This window comes from Eutrigla gurnardus, assembly GCF_963514095.1.
Source record: "Eutrigla gurnardus genome assembly, chromosome: 18".
In the NCBI taxonomy this organism is placed as follows: domain Eukaryota; kingdom Metazoa; phylum Chordata; class Actinopteri; order Perciformes; family Triglidae; genus Eutrigla; species Eutrigla gurnardus.
This window is the reverse complement of record NC_139929.1, coordinates 5,722,333-5,742,728: the sequence shown is the minus strand read 5'-3', so window position 1 is coordinate 5,742,728 and position 20,396 is coordinate 5,722,333. Positions and strand designations below refer to the sequence as shown.

The 20,396-nt window shown below is 42.6% G+C and overlaps 1 protein-coding gene across 5 annotated transcripts in view; it reads left to right on the top strand.

Moving 5' to 3' along the window:
• Positions 1–1,238: 1,238 nt before the first annotated feature.
• Positions 1,239–20,396, top strand: part of cacnb2a (calcium channel, voltage-dependent, beta 2a) — a gene marked incomplete at its 5' end in the record, with an annotated part of 52,687 nt that continues 33,529 nt past the window's right edge. The window contains 2 exons of one of the 5 annotated variants that reach the window (XM_084033986.1): positions 1,239–1,340; positions 2,812–2,904. In XM_084033986.1, the coding sequence (XP_083890112.1) occupies positions 1,254–1,340; positions 2,812–2,904 (180 nt within the window). Of the gene's footprint in view, positions 1,341–2,811; positions 2,905–9,785; positions 10,307–18,707; positions 18,875–20,396 lie in introns of those variants that run through there. The other 4 variants (XM_084033991.1, XM_084033988.1, XM_084033993.1 and 1 more) reach the window with 4 other exon arrangements.

Sequence of the window (20,396 nt, the reverse complement as noted above, 5' to 3'; positions counted from 1 at the left end):
GAAAAGCAGCTGGGATGATACTATTTAAGACCAGTCCCTCCTCTGCAGATGAGAATACTTAGTGGAATAAACCTCGGAGAAAAAGCTGATCCTGGTTGTTGATCTTTATTGGGCAGATTCATTTTTCCACAACAATTTTAATAGTAATGTCCCAATTAAGTCTAGAGCTGAAACAAAACGTCTACTTATCTGCAACAATTTACCAAATTGATTGATTGTCACTCTTAATTAATCAAGCCAAATGTCTTCAGGTTGCAACTTTTTAAATGTGAAGATTTGCTGCTTTTGCCCGTTTTGTATCACTGTATGGAATTTAGTCGTCATTCATTTTATTATTTTAAAATGTGTTATGTCACAATGTCCGGCCCAGTAGATGTTACCTTTGCCTTACCCTTTTATTATAAGACTTCCAGCATTTACTGTCTATTCTCCTGCCTTCCTGCCATCCAGTAAAGATCACTAAAAACTAACTTGACTTCAGTGTCATTTGGTTTCAAACCTGATCATGAATGAATGTTCTCCATCAATCTCTCAATTTGTATTAAGTACAAAATATCCACTGTAGGCCTACCAACAAATTATAGAATATTTTATAGTTTAATTCTCTTATTTTACATGTAGAAACATAAATCTGAGCATGATACTTCAAATAGCCATGTACTGTCCATATACTGTACATATTCACCTGCTTCATGTATTAAAAGGGATATAAAGTAGATTATTTATTGTATTTACATAATAGTTTAATGCTTATTTTTTGTTTATAACTTTATATATTAATTCCAACAAACGTGTTGGAGTGTTTCACCCACTTGTCCATTCTGCCACTTTAACACGAAGAGGCTTTAAAACCCATGCATCTTGTTTTATTCATCCTTTCTGTGCAGAGGTGTTGGCGTTGGATGAGAGTGCGCGGAGCAGCCGGTGCGGGTACAGTAGGAGGGGACGCCGATGAGGAGGCTATAATAATATCCCAGGATTCATATCATCATCATCACCATCGTCTGAACTGGAGGAAAAGCTGCTTCCACAGACCTCTTCCGCACAAGCCCCTCCTTTGAGCCTCCCCGTCTCAAACTTAAAGATTGGCGGTGCCAGTTCGGCAGCAGCGGTGCCTCGTTTTCTTCACGGTGAATTTTTAGATTTTTTTTTTAATTAGAAAAATTAAAAATGCGGTTTAATTTTGGACACAGCCGGGGCACCTGTCGAAACCGAGAGGTTTTGTTGATTTTTTGCTTTTACCAAATGCTTTAATGGTCGTCAATAACACTCCAAAAACAACCAAAAAGCCCCCCCTGGACGAACACATGGACTCGCTGGAACAGCCGATGATGTCACAAGTAAGTTAACGTTTAAATGAATTGCGTTTAAACGCGTGTTGTAGTGGAAGGTTAGCTTAGCTTAGTCAAAAAGAAGCAGGTCAACTTTAGCTCACCTGTCCGCTTCCCCCACCACCATCACCCGTCACGTATCCGCCGGCTGCTAGCTTAAATGAAGTTTTGATTACGTCACGTTACTACTGTGTGAGCCGCGAGGACATCACCTCGTGAGTGTGCAGTTTTTTGAATTCTAACGGTCGGTTTCAGTTTAAAATGTCGTCGGAGCTGTTTGTGTAATACAGGTACGTCTCTCAACACCTTTTTTTTTACTTTTTAGCCAAATAACTTATGTTTCAATCTTAGTACTCCCAATACAAGAAACGTTTCAATATATTATTTGCCTGTTATTGACATTTTTCTACTTTACAAAAATGTAAAATTCTCCATTGAAAGTAAAAGTCCTACGTACCTGTTGTAGTTTTTTTTTGCATTGATGTCAATAGCTTTTCAATATTGTAGCTGCTCAAGTGAAGCTATATTTAAATACCATTGGGTGTTTTTAAATTCGTACAATATATCACATTTCAATAACTCATCAGATGTTTTGAATGAAAAATTATCATCTTCAAAGTAACATGTACATCAAAATGAAAGTACAGTGTCATGTGATATATCAGAGAGTGGATTATCTTCCTCTAATGTGCATTTATTCAACGTGTATCATGTTATTTCTATTGGGCTTATTAAATCTCTTTCTTTGCTCAAACTGTTGTATGTGATCGGCTCCTTAGAAACTCTCAGACTTTCTCTTTTTATATGCGTGATTAACATATCCCCGGGGGAAAACTGGCTGGAATAAAAAGCAGATTTGAGATGAATTTCTGTTTTTCAGTTGCCACTAGCAACACGTGCTGTATGAACACTTGAGCTGAGTGCATTACTTTTCCAGACCCTCATCGTATCAGCTTGCATATCGGAGACCACCCACATAATTACCATTGTTTTTATGATACCTGTCATAATATTAGACTTCACATAAAACACTGAGAGCTGTTCTTAACTAATTGAACTGACAGGGAGGCTTTATGTCTACACAAAAAGGATAGCTTCACGTTTTTTTATGCCTGCGTTTTCACATGCCTTTACAGTGAGAGCTGAAAGAGTCGATTTATGCATCTATAGAAAAATAATCATTTACTTTTAGGTTACTAGTAAATAGTCTTTAAAATGCCTGCCAAATCTGACTCTTAGGATGTATTGACTATGTAATTGACAATTAAAAACAGTTTCTGCGTACTAATGGGCACGGACTGCAGTCCATTGCCTCTTACATTGAAATAACATTATCTCTTAATGGTTGAAATGTGTGGACAGGAGTAACTGTTACAGCAAGAAAACAGTCATTGTACATACAAGAATTGTATCAAGATGAGCTGGAAATGACGAAGACCTCTTCTTTAACAATTTCACTCTTTCCTTTTTTGACGTCTAGTCTCAAGGCAAAGGAGCTCGAAGAAAAGGCCGATTTAAAGGTTCCGATGGCAGCACTTCCTCCGACACCACAACCAACAGCCTTGTTCGCCAGGTAAGGATGGCAGTTCTTTTTTCAGAATCGTACCCCCGTGGTTTAGGGGGTTAACTGCAAGTGGTTGAATCCGGCTTGGGATCTTCATTGCATGCCCTTTCCCATCTCTCTCTCTCTCCTTCATTTCTCGTCATCTCTCTACTATCAGCTGCCAGATGAATTAAAAAAAAAAAGGATTGCAAAGGCAAATGGTTCCACAGTCTGTGGACCGTACATTACAGTACGGTGTCGGTTTCTACTGACTCGGGGGGGAAAAAAAAGTTCTGTCTTTGACCAAGTCCAAGGAACATGTATCTATCTGATCACATGAATTCCATGAGTAAGAACATTTCCTGGCTACAGTTGCGCCATTCAGGAATGACTTTGTTTGTGTGCCTGAGTGTGTGTTAATCTGTGACGGTAAACGCAAAACTGGCATTAGAGCCCAGACTCAGTCATCATCATCCATCAGGGATGAGATGTGCATTGCAGTGAAAGCCCTCTGTAAACACTTTTGGGTACAGTATGTTAAGTGGAAGCATCTCCTCTGTGCTGCATCCTCTGCAGTGACACAGTGCCCTGTTATAAAGCAGACCCTGTGAGGTACACACTCAGCGCGTCTGGTATTTGTTGAGCAGACCTGCAAGGGACAGGATGGGCTGGGTTAAGGATGTGCACCCTTGCCTAAATGTTTCTGCCTTTTTTGGAGGAGGCGTCCATCGCCTCGTCTTTGGTAGCGGCAGAGCGACGAGGCCGTGGAGCAGATCAGAGCGAAGCGGCACCTCCTGGCATGCATGTCTGCTTCATCTCAAGGCTATGAAGACCCTCTGAATGAGCCGCTGCTCGTCATCAGCTCAGCAGGAGCTGCTTGGTGAGAAATTGTCTGATTTTTACCACCCGTGGGATCTCGTGCCCATTCCCACAGTCCTGTCCCCAAATGAGGAGTTCCCCCTCCAGTATGAGTCATCGCAGATAACTCAATTAGGCTGAGAGTGAGTGTCTTTCTGCAATATAACACCACATCCTACAGAAATGGTAGGCCATTAAAGTAAGAGACAGTAGAGGGATGTGGTGAGAGTGGAGGAGTAATGTGTTTCAGGGTCAGTGAGGCCCTCGCATGCCGAGCAGAAATATCCTCTTTTAGATGTTTGCCACAAGAGGGCCCCAGAAATAGCAGGCCTTCCAGTAAATTCTCTTCTGTTTGGATAATAATGTAAATACTGCTTTTCATTTGTGTTATCATAACAGCAGTTTTGATCCGACCTCATTTCCCTCACCCTCATGCTCAATCATGCTGCCCCGTGATTATTTATGCTTTTCACAGAAGAATGAGGACGTAATATTTAGATCGCCGAACTAACGCCATGCCGGGAAAGTATAGAGCTAATCTTTGTGTGGTTATCTCACTGCCTATTCATCAATCTGTCATTTGGTTCTCATTTCTCTTTGTTTTGTCATGCTCTCCTTACCGGCAGCAGTCTAAGCTGCTTTTGTATATTGTCTTTTGTTCTCCCTCCTTTGTAAGTTGTTTCTGTGCCTCGTACTCCTGGAGCTCCCGTAGGCTTTTTTTAAAAACAGTCAAGGTCACTGTGGGATCAATATACTGCCGATCTGAGCCTCATCAAAATGGCTTTCCAGTAAATTCATACGAACAGTTTCAACAAGACAGAATTACTCATGCTGCTAAAGATAAAGGGTAGAGGGCAGACAGAGAGTAGGTTGAGAGGGAAAGGATGCGAGACGTTCCCTGTGGTCGTGGCTTGATGCCCGGGGGAGTATGGAGGAGGCTGGGAAGGGTGGAGGTCCAGGCCAGACCAAACCGCTCAGCCGTGGGAGTAGCGAGGTCAGTGTTGAATCGGAGCTCAGCTCTCCATTGAGATGGAAGAAGGGCAAAACTATCATAGATTTGTCAGCAAACTTAAACATCAGGTGGCTATTTTTATTTACGTGGAGGTTCATTCTGCAGTGTAAGCAAGGAAATCTCACAACATTTTAGGTTTTGAGGAGCATCATCCATCTGTTTTATGCACATGCCAAGGGGCTGAAAATGCTCATTAATAGTATCACGATTAGGATCATATGCCTTCGATTATTGTTTTAGCACCTGACCTGTTTCCTTTTACAGTCCAGGCGTTTACGTCATTTCTCATGAGGCAAGAAAACAGATGTTTCACCATCAAGCTGACGAAAGCTGATATCTATTTATACACCTCATTTCTAGGTAAAGTAAGTAATAGTTTGATTAGTAGTTGATTTTTTCTTTCCCAGAGGTAGAGGTGGAGATCGATACTTAAATATCAATACATATGAAGCTGGAGCCAATAGCCGTTCAGCCTAGATCAAAATAATGACTTGTAAGAGACAAGCCTGGCTCTGTCCAAGGTTAACAAAATCTGCTGACCAGCAGCTAAAGCTGATTTATTAAGATGTTAAAGTTTGTCCGTCTGTTGTAAAGCCAGTATGTGTGAATATATGACAACTTGTTTCTTAGCTGGGAGCAGGTACCAGGCAGCTGTCCAAGAAATACTCCAGCACATAAACCCACGTAAAATGGTAAACTGATGTTTTTGATAAACACACAAGATACAGTATGTAAGCTTTAGAGGTGCTGGTGGATTTTCTTACATTTGTACCGAGACAAGCTAGCTTTTTCATATAACTCGACAAGAAAGATGCTAAAGCATATTATAAACTATTCCTTTTTATTTTGTGTGTGCACAACCAGTGTTTTGGGTGAAACACACAGCATAGTGCTGTATTCTCTGATCATATTGGAAACTCAAATCTGCGCTTAGGTGTTAACGTGAGTGACTGTCCACCTGTAGACTGGCAATGTGTTTAGAGAGTCTCCCTTGTGCCTAATGCATCCTGGGAAATTATCCATCCCCACATGACCCTGAATAATAATAAACTTTCTTTATATAGCGCTTCTCTAAAAACAGTTAACAAAGTGCTTTACAGAGAGTGAGCGACAAAGAGCAAACGGGAGGATGAAACACAAGGGGAAGAACTGCTTGAAAGCAAGTCTACAGGAGTTTGTCCTCAGTGGTGAATTTAAAAAAAGACACAAACTTCATCCGTCAGGCTGTTCCAAAGAGTAGGCTCACTAATGATGAATGTCTGAGCAACTTTTTTGTCTTAAATGTATGACTGAGAAACAGTCCGATGAGCTCCCACTGGCTCTATATAAGAGATATTAGATATAAGATGTAGTTATAGACGCCAGACTTCAACAGGGTTTTGAAATAATGTCTGTAACTGACGGGTTACACGCAAAGAAAAGGCTGTATTTGAAGGAAGAAAAGGAAACAAAGCGAAACAATAAAATATGGAATAAGAACAGGAACATAAATGACTGAATCGATTCAAAGCACCTGCCAAAAAATATTTTTGTGGCTTAGGTTAGGATAACTAGAATTACACCTTTGCTGCATTAGAAACCATATACAGTAACAGTGAGAAATGTATGTACAGTGTGATTTGCATAACTCACACAGTATTATGTCATAATTAACCTCCTGCTTCTTCCCACACTCACACTGTTTATGTAAATGGTTGCACCAGGCTCCACATCGCCTCCACCTCCACCTCCGTCTCTATGTAACAGCGTGTCTCGGTGTCTCCAACTGCAGCAGCTTTTCCATGGCAAATTGTTGCAGTTCGTGCCTCTCTTGTGTGCTCCGTCTGTACATGCAGGCTGGAGAAATGGATTTGATGATTGAAGGCTGCCTGAGAGGGTGTGGTGATGGCAGGAAACCACTTCCAGCTCTCTCCCCTGATTGCGGGTATTTTTTCCTTTTTATCGTACTCCAGATTATTTTTTTCTCCTCGATGGACAGAGGTGGTGACGCAAAGAGTTCAGTATTGACTCCGATACTTATCTGATCTGGCAACCATTGACTTTTTAAGTAACAGATATGAGTGTGGTGGTATGGAGAAGCTGCCACTGGAAATCTTGGAAAAGTCAAGTGTAACATTAACCCGGCAGACCTTTGCCTGAACTTTGAGCAACATATGTCACAGTTTTCCGAGATCTTTCTAGAAAGCCATATGTGTTTTCTGGCATCGAACTGCAGTAATGATGGATGGGGGTTAAATACTGTAAACGTGGAAATGTTAAAATGTAGAAACCACTTCTGCTCAATCAGCCATTGTAGAAGTACCACGCTGCCATCTAGTGGCAAAATGAATTAATGTAGGTATTTAACTTGGTGATCGGTTAAAGTTTCCTAATCGAGCTGCAAAATTGTATGTTTGCTCTGAATTTCCTGAATATAGTAAAGGAGGTAAAACTTTTGGCCTTTGACTCTAAAACCACCCAGGAATTGAACTTGTTATTCATGTTTAAAAATGTTTTGTAAATGTAAAAAAAAAGGAAAATAGTAGTGATGGGAGATTAAAGGCAATGCTATGAAATGCATAGGAGCACTGCTGTGGATTTTATTGCTTTAGTTGAACAGAAGTTCACAGTACTGTACTTTTTTTTTAATCATAAGATGGATGAATTTAATATGCTCATACGCATTCCTTTGAAGTCATTAGATGTCTGCTGCCTCTTTGATTTATTAAGATTATTTTATGGGGACTGATGGAGACTTAGGACAAGAACATACTGTACAGTATAGGTCATTGTATTTATTTGTTAAATTACTTGCTTTATCACGGTGGGTTTCTATCTGCTGCTTGTGAATAATGGTCTTGTGTAAGTGCTTATTTTACATATATGACAGCAAGATTTTGATTAAATGATGTTGAAATGTGCTCCAAGAAAGCATAATGAACCTAAATTAAACGGTATTTTCGTTTGTAGACATGATTTCCTGCAGTATTTTTCAGTATTTGTCAGCAACAGCTGGGTGACGACTTTGCAAAGGGGGACAGACGCTGACAGATTACCTGATAGATAGGATTCCCTTCTCACTCTAAGGTGCAATTCTCTCCGTTTATAATGATGGCTATCCATCACAGTGGACACGTGTCAGCCAGTGAATTATTGGCAGTGGACTAAAGGAGCTTGAATGTTGATGAAAGATGGTGCCAGATTTATGTTGGGCTTAGCGTCTGTCAGAGCTACTACTATACTGATGAACAGCACACAAAGCTTTACCACAGGATACACACCATCTGCACACGCCGACATGTGAGTCCTAAATATTGGAATAGCGGTACATCAATATTGAATATTTGTTACAGTTTCAACGCTCATTTTCAGCAGTATACACAGCACATGGGTACCAGCTGGGCTTTCTGCTCTCTCTTGTCTCCGACAGTGTGACACATACAACACAGCTGTGTATCTTTTATTATATGTGCACATTTTTCAGTATAGGGTTCGGTAGAGTTAGGTACCCTTTCGAATCCCATATGAAATGTAGTTTTTAGGGAGAAACAGCTACAGACGGGCTCTGTCCAGAGTAAATCTGCATTCCAGCCCCTTGTTTTATCCTTCAGTATCAGTACTGATTAAACGACCAAGATAAACCCATCTTAACGCTAGGGTTGGTTTTCTTAAGAAACTAGAAAGAGTATGCTATGTTTTAGAATTACCCAAATGAAAAACCTAACCTACTTTCTTTTCCAATGAAAGTAGCTCGCAACACTTTACCCAAAACTCACCAAGTCGGCAACACTGGCAGCCCGTCCCTTCAGGAATCCCTCCTAAGCCACGCCCCAAAATGATCATTATGAATGTAAATGTATAATGAACATAAGGAGCATGGCTATTCTTAGTACTCGAAGCTGTAAACTAGAAGCTTGTGGAAGTTCATAGAGAGTTTTTCACAAAATGTTTTTGAAGAAGATTACAAACCTCAGCTTTAACGGTAAGTTATTGATTTAAATTTCACTGTATGAAATAAAAAACTGTCAGTAAATCATTTACAACTTTGCATAATAAATGCATTTGAAAGATTACCAAGTGTTATGCCAAATTGTACCATCCAGTCAAATTATGCAAATGTTATTGGATTGAGTTGACGTAGGCTCCGTGTTAAATGCAACCCTGCTGAACTGATGCAGCTTGGGCTCTTTAAAAGCCACTAAGGTGCCTGGCGATTAACCTCTATCACAAACCCCCCCGTGTGATTTCAAGAATTGTCTGCTTCTATCATAATATTCCTAGCATTCACAAATGTCCTAATGATGAATTATTTGCAAGACATTTCAAAGCCGAGGGGCATTGTTAAATCATTGAAATTCAGTCCATGACGCATGCTGCGTGCCCTTGTTGAGATTCACAGAAACAGAGTCATGCTGTGTATATGAATACACATGTCTTTCATTGAACGCTGGGGCAGAGAGGGAGAATATGTGCACTTCTAGCTGACACAGCAGTTACCACGGAGCATCGACGCTGCCGGTCAATCACCTGAACGCAGCGGGGAAGGGCAAGAGTGGAGTGGAGGTGTGTGACGGGAAGAAACAATCACGCCAGCATGACCGAACGACTTCCCTCTGCATCACAGGCAGAGTTGTGTTGCTGTCCGCCTGTCTGCACAAGACACACACACACACACACTCTGTAACATGAAGCACAGTGCAGTCTCTTCAGCAACCAGTAGCTGCCTCTGTCCTAACCACTCACACAGAAAGATGAAGGGTAACGCAATGCAAATGAGGACTGCATGGCGCAAAAGAAAGGAAGAGAGTGATGAGGAAAAATCAGAGGAAAAAAACGGGAGGCAATAAGTCAAGAAGAAAGCCTGTGTGTGTGTGTGTCAAGCTTTTAAAGCGGACTGAACCTTGGATGAAAGGAGGCGGAGAGTATAGAGGCAGCGTCCTCCATTAGGAAGCAAGGGACAGCGGTCAATAAAGGACACTCAGAACTCCACCTCCTTCGCATGCCGAGAAGAATCTTGTGTGTGTGTGATTATGATGAGTGCGTCTAAATCCACCAGCAGTTGAACCGGCGTGCCAGCCTGCAACTGTTCCTCTCTGCCACAGCACAGCAGCACTGCAGAGGATTTGGCAGCCCAGGAGGATCTGCTGGAGCGGTTACAGATTTCGGGGTGGGGTAAACAGTCGGTCAGACCTGCACCTCTCAGCTTGTGGACATCCTGCTGCAACAGTCTGGAGATGGGTAGGAGATGAAGAGGAGGAGGAGGGGGGCATCAGAATCCGGCTTTGTGAACCCTGAGAGTTTCTGAGTCGGGGGAGTTTTGGCATACACGTGGGGGGTGGGTGGACAGAAGTAGGGGGCTGGTGTGGGTACGTCAGTCCTCTGCTCCCTCTGCTCACTCCTCCGTCAGAGATCTCCTCATCAACTCCTCTGTATCTTTTGGTGGTCTGCACCCCTGTGGGCCAAGTGTGCTAGCATGGACCGAGGCTGAGCGGATGCTGAGACGGTCGTCCGTTCCTCCCCGCCCTGGTCCCCTTCATGCCGTGCTGTGGGCTGGGCCATCGCCGGAGAGCACAGCTTCCATATGTGAGTTCGAGGCGCCGACGCCGATTTATCACAAGGGTTAGGGGGGAGAGAATGGGAGAAAAGCTGATGAAGCCCACAATCGCCAGCATGTGTAGACTGATGTGCTGAACGTGCTTTATAGTGATTGTTTCATGATGGGTTATTCTGCATGAATAATTGATATGTGTGTTTCAATGCATGCACAACTTTACTGAGAATGTCAGTGTTGCTTCAAAGCACCAGACTGAATGGATCAGTGGATGCCTGCCAGCTTTCCCCCTCGATGTTGATCGCTGTTCTCTGCTAGATCTCTATCCTGATCCAGATCCTGAATGCTGCAGGATCTAGCTGAAATCTTTCAGCTGCGCTGGCCCGACAGTTTTCTGCAGAGCTCTGTTCATGCCGCCAGACACGATAAATCTTTTATTTCATATTTATTCCGGGACACAGCTGAGGTTGTAATGTTATTGAAAACAGAGGGTTTGCACTGCAGGCACAGGTTCTGTTGACAGCTCCACTTTATTGGCCTTTGCTGGTTTACTTCATGTGTCCTTTGTGCTTTAGTGTCTGGAATTAAAAGCTGTGTATTATGAGAATAAGACCACTGTGGCTGTTTGGTGTGATGAGGAAAATGTCGGGCTGCTTCTGCTAACAGGGATGACTTGAGCTGGGAGATGGGTTTTCTGTACTCTCCTATGCATCCTTAGATCTGTCATTCAGCTGTGGTTGTTTTCTGTCGACTCCCTTGAGTAGGAAGAAAATCTCTCTCTCTGTCTCTATGTATCTATCAATCCATGGATAAATACACATGATATATGTATACACACACACACACACACACACACACACACACACACACACACACACACACACACACGTACGTACGTAAGTACATGGATAGATAGATAGGGGATAATATAATCCTACACTGATAAAGATCCCTACTTGAGTTTTACCACTAGATGGCCATGTTCCACTTTTACATACACTCTCATTCTCAAACACACACACACACACACACACACACACACAGATAAATACACCATTTCCATGCAGAGAGAAAACGCCCTCAAGGCTCAGAAATAAAGTTTTCATGAGGTTCTAATTTTTTTTTTATTATTATTATTATTGTCAGGAAGGTTCCCCAAATCCAAGACAGAAGCTCATAGGACAAAATGTTCTGATCTCAGTGAGCCGCAGCAGTCTTAGATTGACTAAAGCTGTGATATGTCAATACAGAGGGCTCTGTGTGTTTTTTAATGATGTGTGGGGGCGTACTCTTATGATGTGACATAATTATGGGGTATTAAGGATCAAATGTTAGTCATTTGTAGAGCTGAAACAATAAGTCGAAGTTTAATAGGCAACTATTTTGACAATATTTTGCCTGCCTAAAGGACACTGTCTGGCCTCACACAGACTGAAACAAATCTAAAATGTTCAAACCAGCACTCTAGTGGACATCTTGCAAATAATGGCAGATAATTATACTGATTCATTTCCTCATTAATGGATTAATAGTTTGGCCAACAAAACATCATGGTTAAAGGGTCCATCACCAGTGTTGGAAGTAATGCTTTACTCTGTAACACATTAATGCTCCTTACCACTCCTTACTTTCCCCAGTAAGGAGTGGTGTAAACGACAGTGTTACTGAATTACTAGAACACGATTCGTTTCGATTAAGCTTATGTTACATTGAGGTGAATAGATCAGTATGCATTTTTGCATCGTGTCAAGTTGAACTTTGGTTAACTTTCGGGCAAATATTGAATCAAGCGCATGTGTGAACGTTTCCTGAGGTGGGACTCAGACATAGGCCCCGTATTTTTGTTTAAGCAGCCTTTGAAAAGGAAGCCAGACTTGAAGGCCCATTATGACATATTTTGGCCAGAAAAGTGGACCTTGAAGGGTCCAGCTTCTGATTTCGGATGCCAACTTTGACTTTCTCAGATGTCCTAGAGAAGGACATATGCAAGTGTTCCTATGTAGACTGCTTTAGTTTGTTGATAGGATCTGGTATTGCTGGCTGCAGTAGGCTGAATCAAGCTTTAATTTAACTGAGTGGATTAGTGTTGGACCAGCTGTTGATACTCCACACCGGACGGTCTAAGCCTTGTGTGTAAGGTGTTAACATGAAAACAAACCATTCAGTGTGGTGGAGTATCACTGGCACCATGTGTTTGTTTTTTAATTACTGTGCTCAAACTAAGCTTTTTGAAATCAATGTAATGAGTACCGTTTAAACCAGAGCTCTTTGGCTCACAGGGGACAGGCCAGTAATATTAGCCACTGGCCACTGCTGACCTTGAGAGGACCCCAGCTGCCGTGAGACGCCACTCTTTCTATGACACTCCTCACACATGTTTCCAATATGGAGCACCAAACCACCGCTTTACGTCTGAAATGGGGCAGAACGTAATTCCGCTCTGGATGGAATGTGGAGCACGGAGACCTGGCCGGATGGGACTCCGTCTGACTGACTGAATGGCCAGTCCCAGACACTCCTCACGGAAACTCGGCTAATTGAAGACAGCAGGCCCTACTTCGGTTTGTTTTGTAAGCTTTCCTGCTTGCTGCATGATGCAGCAATTGTAGCCAATGAAATGCAGAGAACGTTTATCATCTGTTAAAGTCGGCAAGCTGTTATGTGGCACACGACGTGCCGTTTATGATATTCTTGACCTGCTGGGGGCGCTAAAACTACCTCATAAAGAATAAGACAATGCATATAGTGGACTATTACACAAGACATTGTAATTATTGCCAGAAAATACTGCGCTCCGTGTGCTAGTGGTGAGCTAATCTCCCATGGCGAAAGTTTGACCTGGAATTCCCAGTTTTCCAGGCTTTGGGATGCACGCCCAGGGAGGAGTGTCGGGCCAGCTCACAGCAGACTGGAGCAGGGTTTCCTTGGCAGCAGCTGTGCGTTCTTTCACTTTTCCAGAGAATATGTAAATGTCCGGAAACTGAGAGCTAATTGGCCACGGAGGCCCTTTGGAATGTCTCGGATTTAGGTGGATTTTTACTGCTTTTGCATAATCCATCATCTCACCATGAGGCTGGAAAGTGTGATATATATCCGTGAGGGTCTTTGTAGAGTATAGCTTGACTGCAGCCTGGAAACACTGATGTCAGTGACACCGTGTGATGAATATGTCTGCACCGAGTATTCAAAACCCCCACTTTTCTGGAAACGGTGAAGTCATGGGGGGGAGATGCAGCTCACACCCTGAAAATATATATAGTGTATTATGGTAATGCTATGACAAATTACTATACCACTTCAGGTTGACTTTCTGCTCTTATTTGGGGCGCCTCGGTAGGCGAATGGTTAAAGTGCATATTACATAAAATACCCTTGCTGCTGATTTCTTACACAGCCCTCTTTCTCTTCCCTTTTCACTTTCCCGTCTGTGCCTATACCATCAAATGTCCATTATAGGTGGGAATGAGAAATAATTCATTGGGCTTAGTTTTGGCTGTACCAGCCAGTAACATATTTGTTAATTTTTCCATATAGCACGCTGTACAAAATGTACAGATAATGTATGTCCGTAAATATAGTGACACAACCCTTGTGTGCGGTTTTACACTTTGCTACATGAGATCCATACATATAAAGTGATTTGCTTCACCCTGCGGTGGATGTTAATTTTAGCCGCGTCTCTCTCCTCCAACACGTCATATTGGCTGTTTCACTGCTATCAGTGGAAAGCAGCTGCTTTGAGGCCTAGAGTGCCATCATCCATTTCTGTGAGGTTTGCAGTTTCTGGCTCAATCTATGCAGTAATTCCACTTATTAGTGTTCCATTACACTACGACATGTGGCTTGAGAAAGAAATATGTCTGTAGTAGATTCTCTGCTGTCGCTGGAGCTGTTTTTATTTGCTGTGCGGTATATGAGACATAAGGTTTAGTATAAGGTTCACTTTAGTTCAATTGGACACTTCTCATATGACGCTATCGCTATCCTCTTGCCCATCTTTATTTCCCACTGTGTCTCCAGTAACCACCTACAGAAGGTAAAGAATCTGCAGTGAAATAGACAAACCTGCCGTCATTAGAGAGCTGAAGGAGCTGTGGGCAGGGGCAGCCAGGTCAAAGCGGGCATCACTTAAAACAGGAGCAGATGTTGTTTGAGGCTAATTAACAGCAGAGAAATGCAGACAACCTTGTGCACCAGAGGAAGGCTGCCAGCCCGTATGGATACGAGAGACAATTAATTAGAACGACAGACGTTAAAAATGGAACAGGAGAGGTGGAAGGGCTAGCTTTAAAACCCTGAAGTCCTGGACCTTAAACATGGGTTTTAATTATATTTTACTTAGCGGTTGTCATCAGTGATTGAATTATTCTATATACAACTACACATTTAAGATTCAATTAATAGTTTCAGTCCCGTTTCCAGCAAGAATGCCAAACATTCTTTGGTTTCAGCATCTCAAATGTGACAATTTGCTGTTTTTACAAGTTGCTTTGATGGTGAGTACTGGCAGCTCTTATTCCAGTGAAAAACACTGGTTGTGCTGGTTGTTCATGTACAATATTGTGTAGTCTTTTTCTACCACTGCTGATCTGGACATCAGATCTCTGTGGTTCAATTCCACTTAAGTGCATCCACTCAAATCACCAACGATAGCCTTAAAACGGGAGAGGAGCTGATGGTAAATAAGGGTGTAGACATGTGAGAGTCAGAAGAAAGAAGGTCAGGACAACATTTACAGAGTAGATTTAATTCTGGATCAGAGAGCAATGAATAATGAGAGAGGAAATCCCTGTTTCACTGAGCATCTTTTCTCCGTCACGGTACTCGTCTCTTAGCAAAGAGGTGCCATGACAACAGGTACCAGCCTAGGGAAGACCCGTGCCCCTCAGAGGGAAAGAGAGGGAAGAGTGTAAGGATAGTGAGATTAAGTATGTTGTAGAGGATGGGAGAATAGATGAAACAGAAAAGAAGAGAGGATAGTGAGTGGAGGAGGCACCTACAGTAGATGAAGACAAGGGTTCCTGCTGCTAGTCCCTTAGGGTTTCTGGAGGCGTCAGTGACCTGCCAGGCAGCGGAGCGCCACGTCCTCTCCTCCAGAGAATCAATATGTTCATCCTAATGCTTCTATAAGCTCACCCTCGGGAGCCGGCCACAAAGATCTGCTCCGCGATTGGGCGCGCACTGAGGCTCAGCAGGGCGGAGTTAAACCTGCTGGGATTTTTCATATTCATACTCGCCGTGAATACATAATCAGTCCACCAGGTCACCGTGTGCCGTCAGGAGGAAGAGATTCTGACTTTGCCGGATGATTCTTCTATGATCTTTTTCGACCACGTGAAGAAAACTTTGTCATCGTCCTCCTCCAACTGTGGTCTGACCCTGCTGACAGATGCTGGGTTTAGTCAGAGCAGGCGTTCTGGGTTCGCAGCTTTGCAAGGCAGATTATGACCTATGGCTGAGCACCACGTGCCCCCCGGCCATCACCCCTGATTCTGCACAGACCTGCCTCCACAACAGGCTGTGGGGCTGAAATCTGCTGAGGAGGGGGGCTCCTCTCTCCATGTTACCGGCCTGCTCTCGTTGCCATGATCAAACAAGTCAAGAATAAAAATGTCTCATGGGTAAGTGACGTGTGGTGGGAGTTTTTCCTCCTCTACTATTGAACTACTTCCTCCTCCTGTGTGGCTTTTTCTATCTGTGCTTTCAAAAATCCTTTCAAAACAACTGATAGCAATGTAACATGTTTGCATCACTATAGATATGATTTTCTGGTTTAACAGATTATGGAAAGACTATTAGAGTATATTTCCATTGGGTTTTGATGCTCCTGTGCCCAGTGGCTATTCCAATGAGAGGCTTAGAGATTTAGGTATTATATAACTACAAGCTACTACATGCCCACTTTATGAAATCTGGTCTGCTGAATCCGCCTATGTTAGAAGGAATGCAAATAATGTTGGGTTCAAATTATAGAGCAACTTAATGTCCAATATCCAAGAAAATGCATAGTTGTTTGTTTCTACTCATAATAACAACAGGAGGTAAACTACTATTTTCTGTCATGTTGTCCCAGGTTTCTTTTAACGTGAGCAAGTTTGATATCTGATTCTTTGCCAGTGCAGACGGATCAGGGGAGATTAGAGTGAGAGTGGCTTTGCGAGGATGAAATCAGCTACTTGGGGGGGGGAAAGGGGGGTGGGGACAGGGAGGAGAGGATGTGATGGAGAATCTACCTTCAGTCTGTCTGCAGACTTTAAAAAACATTTGTCTCAGTCCTGTTATATGACCTCCAATCATTCAGCTCAGCCTCTTTGTTGTGTAATCTCACTTGGTGGAGTTACTGTATGTCAGGTGCAAGTGATCCAGTCATGGTGTGATAAACCTGAGGCTCAATTATCCTCCCTAAACACCATATGTTGTGCTCTCCCAAACAGGAATTCATGTTTGACACGGTGATCATTTAGTGTTTTTTTGTCCAGTATATTGTACGTGTGCACGTGTGCATAAACAGAGATGTACATATGTGTTTCCTCCGGAGGGAAACACTGCTCCACTTTTGCTCAACCCACCCATATGCCACATATGTCACGCTACTGCTCCGCGCAGCCCAGCTCTCTGTCCTCACAATGAACCTGATAATTCCTGACACTTAGAGCTGGAAAGTTGAGTTGAGTATCTACCTCAATTAATAATCAATTTATTATTAATGTAGTTTACTTGTTTACTAGCAGATCTGCAGAGCAACGCCAAAAACGTTAGCATCAATCGCATAATTTCTAATTATTGATCAAAAGATAATTATTTGTCCAAAGATTATGTACAGGATAGGGTTGGGTGATTGTTTCTCTTTTCATGTAAGGGAGGGGATGGGAGGAGTTGCCTCACAGGACGGCAGTTAAATTGCTGCATGTCAAAGAAAGGTAAATAACATTTCTAAAAAAGTGAATATTTTACTTAAAGAAACTTTTCCTGATTTCTGAAATTCTATATACATTTTAGATCTGATAGTAGATTGCCTTAATCTCGGTGTAGAATCTGATCGGCAATCGGCACAAGCCTACTACATGGTCAAAGGCTCTAAACTGTTAAGTAAATGCCAATAAGCCCAGGTTTTAACTGCGTATAACTTCTAATATCACAATTTAATTTCTCATTTCATATTAAATGCATGTGACATGACTGCTGATGACACAAAAGGGATTTCCTTTTCACACTGGAATGTTTTTGTTGTCAGTGTAGGGTCTTCAAAGAACTTTTTTACTAGAAAAGTTGACATGAGGCTATAAAACACTTTTATTAGTTGGCCTTTGACGTTGTAGTGTGTCACAGCTTAATGAACAACATCCTGATTATGCTTTTTGCTAGCTTAACCCGCTGTGAGCCTGAAGATGTAAAAAAAAACAGTTCAATCTCTGGTCATGGTTTTGCAGGAACTTAGGCAGCATTAAAAAGATCCTTTGGGCTATCGACTAGCCGTGCCAAATTTCATGACAGTATGGATAGTTGTTGTTGAGACAGGCATCGCCTCCCTCAGATTCTGCTGCTAGTAGAGCAACAATCTCCCCATATATCACCATGTTATTGTCATCATCCAGAGCTTGCTCATAAAACCTGTTTACATTCGGTAATTTTGCTAACTGACATCTTTGCCCAAAATGTGGGTTCGTGCAAGCCGCTGTAATGACTCTGCGGTGCACTGATCCCAGGTATCTACTTGTCTATCCAATAAGCCTAATGACTTTGAGGGCCTCATTCATAATCACAGTGGTAGGAAGTGCCAGGCGGATTAGGACTCCAGATGGTGCTGTTACTGCCTGACTGTCTGTCTGTCTGGCCACAGATGTACCGCTGCAAAAGGTCACATGTTTTACTACAGCGGTCTGCCCTGCTGCTGCAGCACAGCATCACATAGCCTCTTGAGTAACACTCAAGCGGCGTATAGTGCTGCTGACTGTCACAAGTATCAGTCAATACGGTGTTTGGTGTTTTAGGGTACGCTTCCGTGTGTGGGGTTTCTCTCCGTCCGTTTTGTATAGCGTTGTGTAGTTGAGTTGACAATGCAACAGATGTCACACTATCAAATTAAAGCTTAATGCCCGGCCTGCTGAAGAAAAACACTTCGGAGATAACGATGACATCGCAGAGCTTAAACACTCGATTGTGTGTGTGTGTCTGCTCGTGCACATCTGTGTGTTTCTGCATGTGCCAATGTCATGTGTGTTTGATCTGCCTGAGAGACTCTTCACTCCACATGAGGCATGACACTTGCTGATGGAAGAGCTTTTGAGGATGACCACATCTCATTTTCTCTCCTCGAGACATCAACTCAGCAGTGACACCGGTTGTATTTAAAGTGCAACTTGCCGAATACTGCAGCGTAGCAGTCAGTGTTATCCTTTTTTTTTTTTTTTTTTGACTGAGGCAGAGAGGTTGGGTTTTTTTTTTTTTATGCCAGGCGTCAGCTGCTTGCACCCCTGGGTCATGGTACTCTGAACAAAAACCAGGGGATTTGCATAATTCATTACAGTCGCTGTGGAAAGGAGAGGCGACACAGGTGTCCCGGGCATTGTGGGAGAACGAGCATGTCTAAGAAGCCGAAGGTAAAAAAAAACAACACACAACCTGTTCTTGTTTCTGTGTTAAATCGGCAGCTTACGTCTCTATCCGGAGCTTGTACTATTACTTGTAGCGCTTGCTTGTGTGTGTGTGTTTTTTTTTTTTAAGCTTTTGCATTCCTCTGTCAGCTTACAGATTGCCTTTCCTCTGTGTTTGCCGATTGTTTGCCGTTTGTGCAGAGTGTCACGATCTATAAACTGTCTGTGAGGTCTTTTTACACGGGCCTATACTGTTGGAAATGCACCTCGTATAAGTAGAGCTTAGTTTTTAATCATGGATTCACGCGGGACTTTTTCTGCCTTTTAGTCCTGTAGAAAGGCATTGATGCTCGTAGGTGAAAGACAATCTGCTGGGTCATCTTTCTCTTTCCATGTGTAGATTAAAAGAGTCTGTTCATGCGGCTAAATCCTATTTTTGAAAACTGATTTTTTTTATGCTTTGGAGCAGCATGCCATCAGCCATTTTACACAATATAGGGCAATTTTCCGAACCCTTTAACTTGTGACGCCTTTAAATTTAGCAATGTCTGCTTGTGATTTGTGTTACCAACATTCTCTTTTTCATATTAATAATATGAAATCTTCTGAGATATTTACATAACGGATTTTAACCGTTTCTGACCATGTCTCATGTCGGTCATTCTTCTACTTCAAATCCTGGATTGGTTGAAAGGCAGGAGCAGATTTAAATCTCCTTAGTGAAAGAAGCAATCATCACAAAGTGAGTCCGGGGATCAAGTGGACACAAGCAATCACCCCCGTGGGTGTTATTGTGTGCAGCATGGATCGTTCCCTCCCTCCTGTAGAGATGTACAGTACACAGAGGAGCATGTGACGACACGCCAGATCATCGTCGAACTGCTCAAATTGTTGGACTGCGTTAAATTAGGAGCCCATCACGATGTCAGAGTAGCACCTTAATGGGGCTATGTTAGTTGAAAAGTGCACAGAAAAGAAGGGGAGTATACTGTAATGCATCATGCTGTGTTCAGAAACATGCCTACAGCTAGATATTTTAATTAACAGACATGTGTGGTATCGATCTTCAAATCTAGCGCTAAGCTAAAGGCGATTACGCGTATTTCAGTCGAACTATAGTGTTAAGAGTAAGTCACTTAGGCGTCCCCTTCAGTGACAAAAACACTAATTTACCAGATATCAGATCTTCCATTTAACAAATTAAAAATGGCCCTAGCTCTCTGTCCAAACAACTCTTGTGTACAATGATGTGTGTCTCTTGATCTGCTCTTACATCCATCATATGCGTGTTTCACCGCCGAGCATCGGGGCGTTACTAAGTGTGAAAGTGTGTTTGCATACAGTGTGCAAGCGCATCATCCCGTGCCAGAGATTGCCTGACCTGTGCATGACTGTATTGGTCACAACGGTACCAATTTGCCGGCTGAAGAGTTTTTCCTATGACTACATGTGGTACAGCCAATGTGTTGATGTGTTCAGAGAGCGTGAAGTGACTCAGCGGCCAACACACACACACGCTTGCACTCCA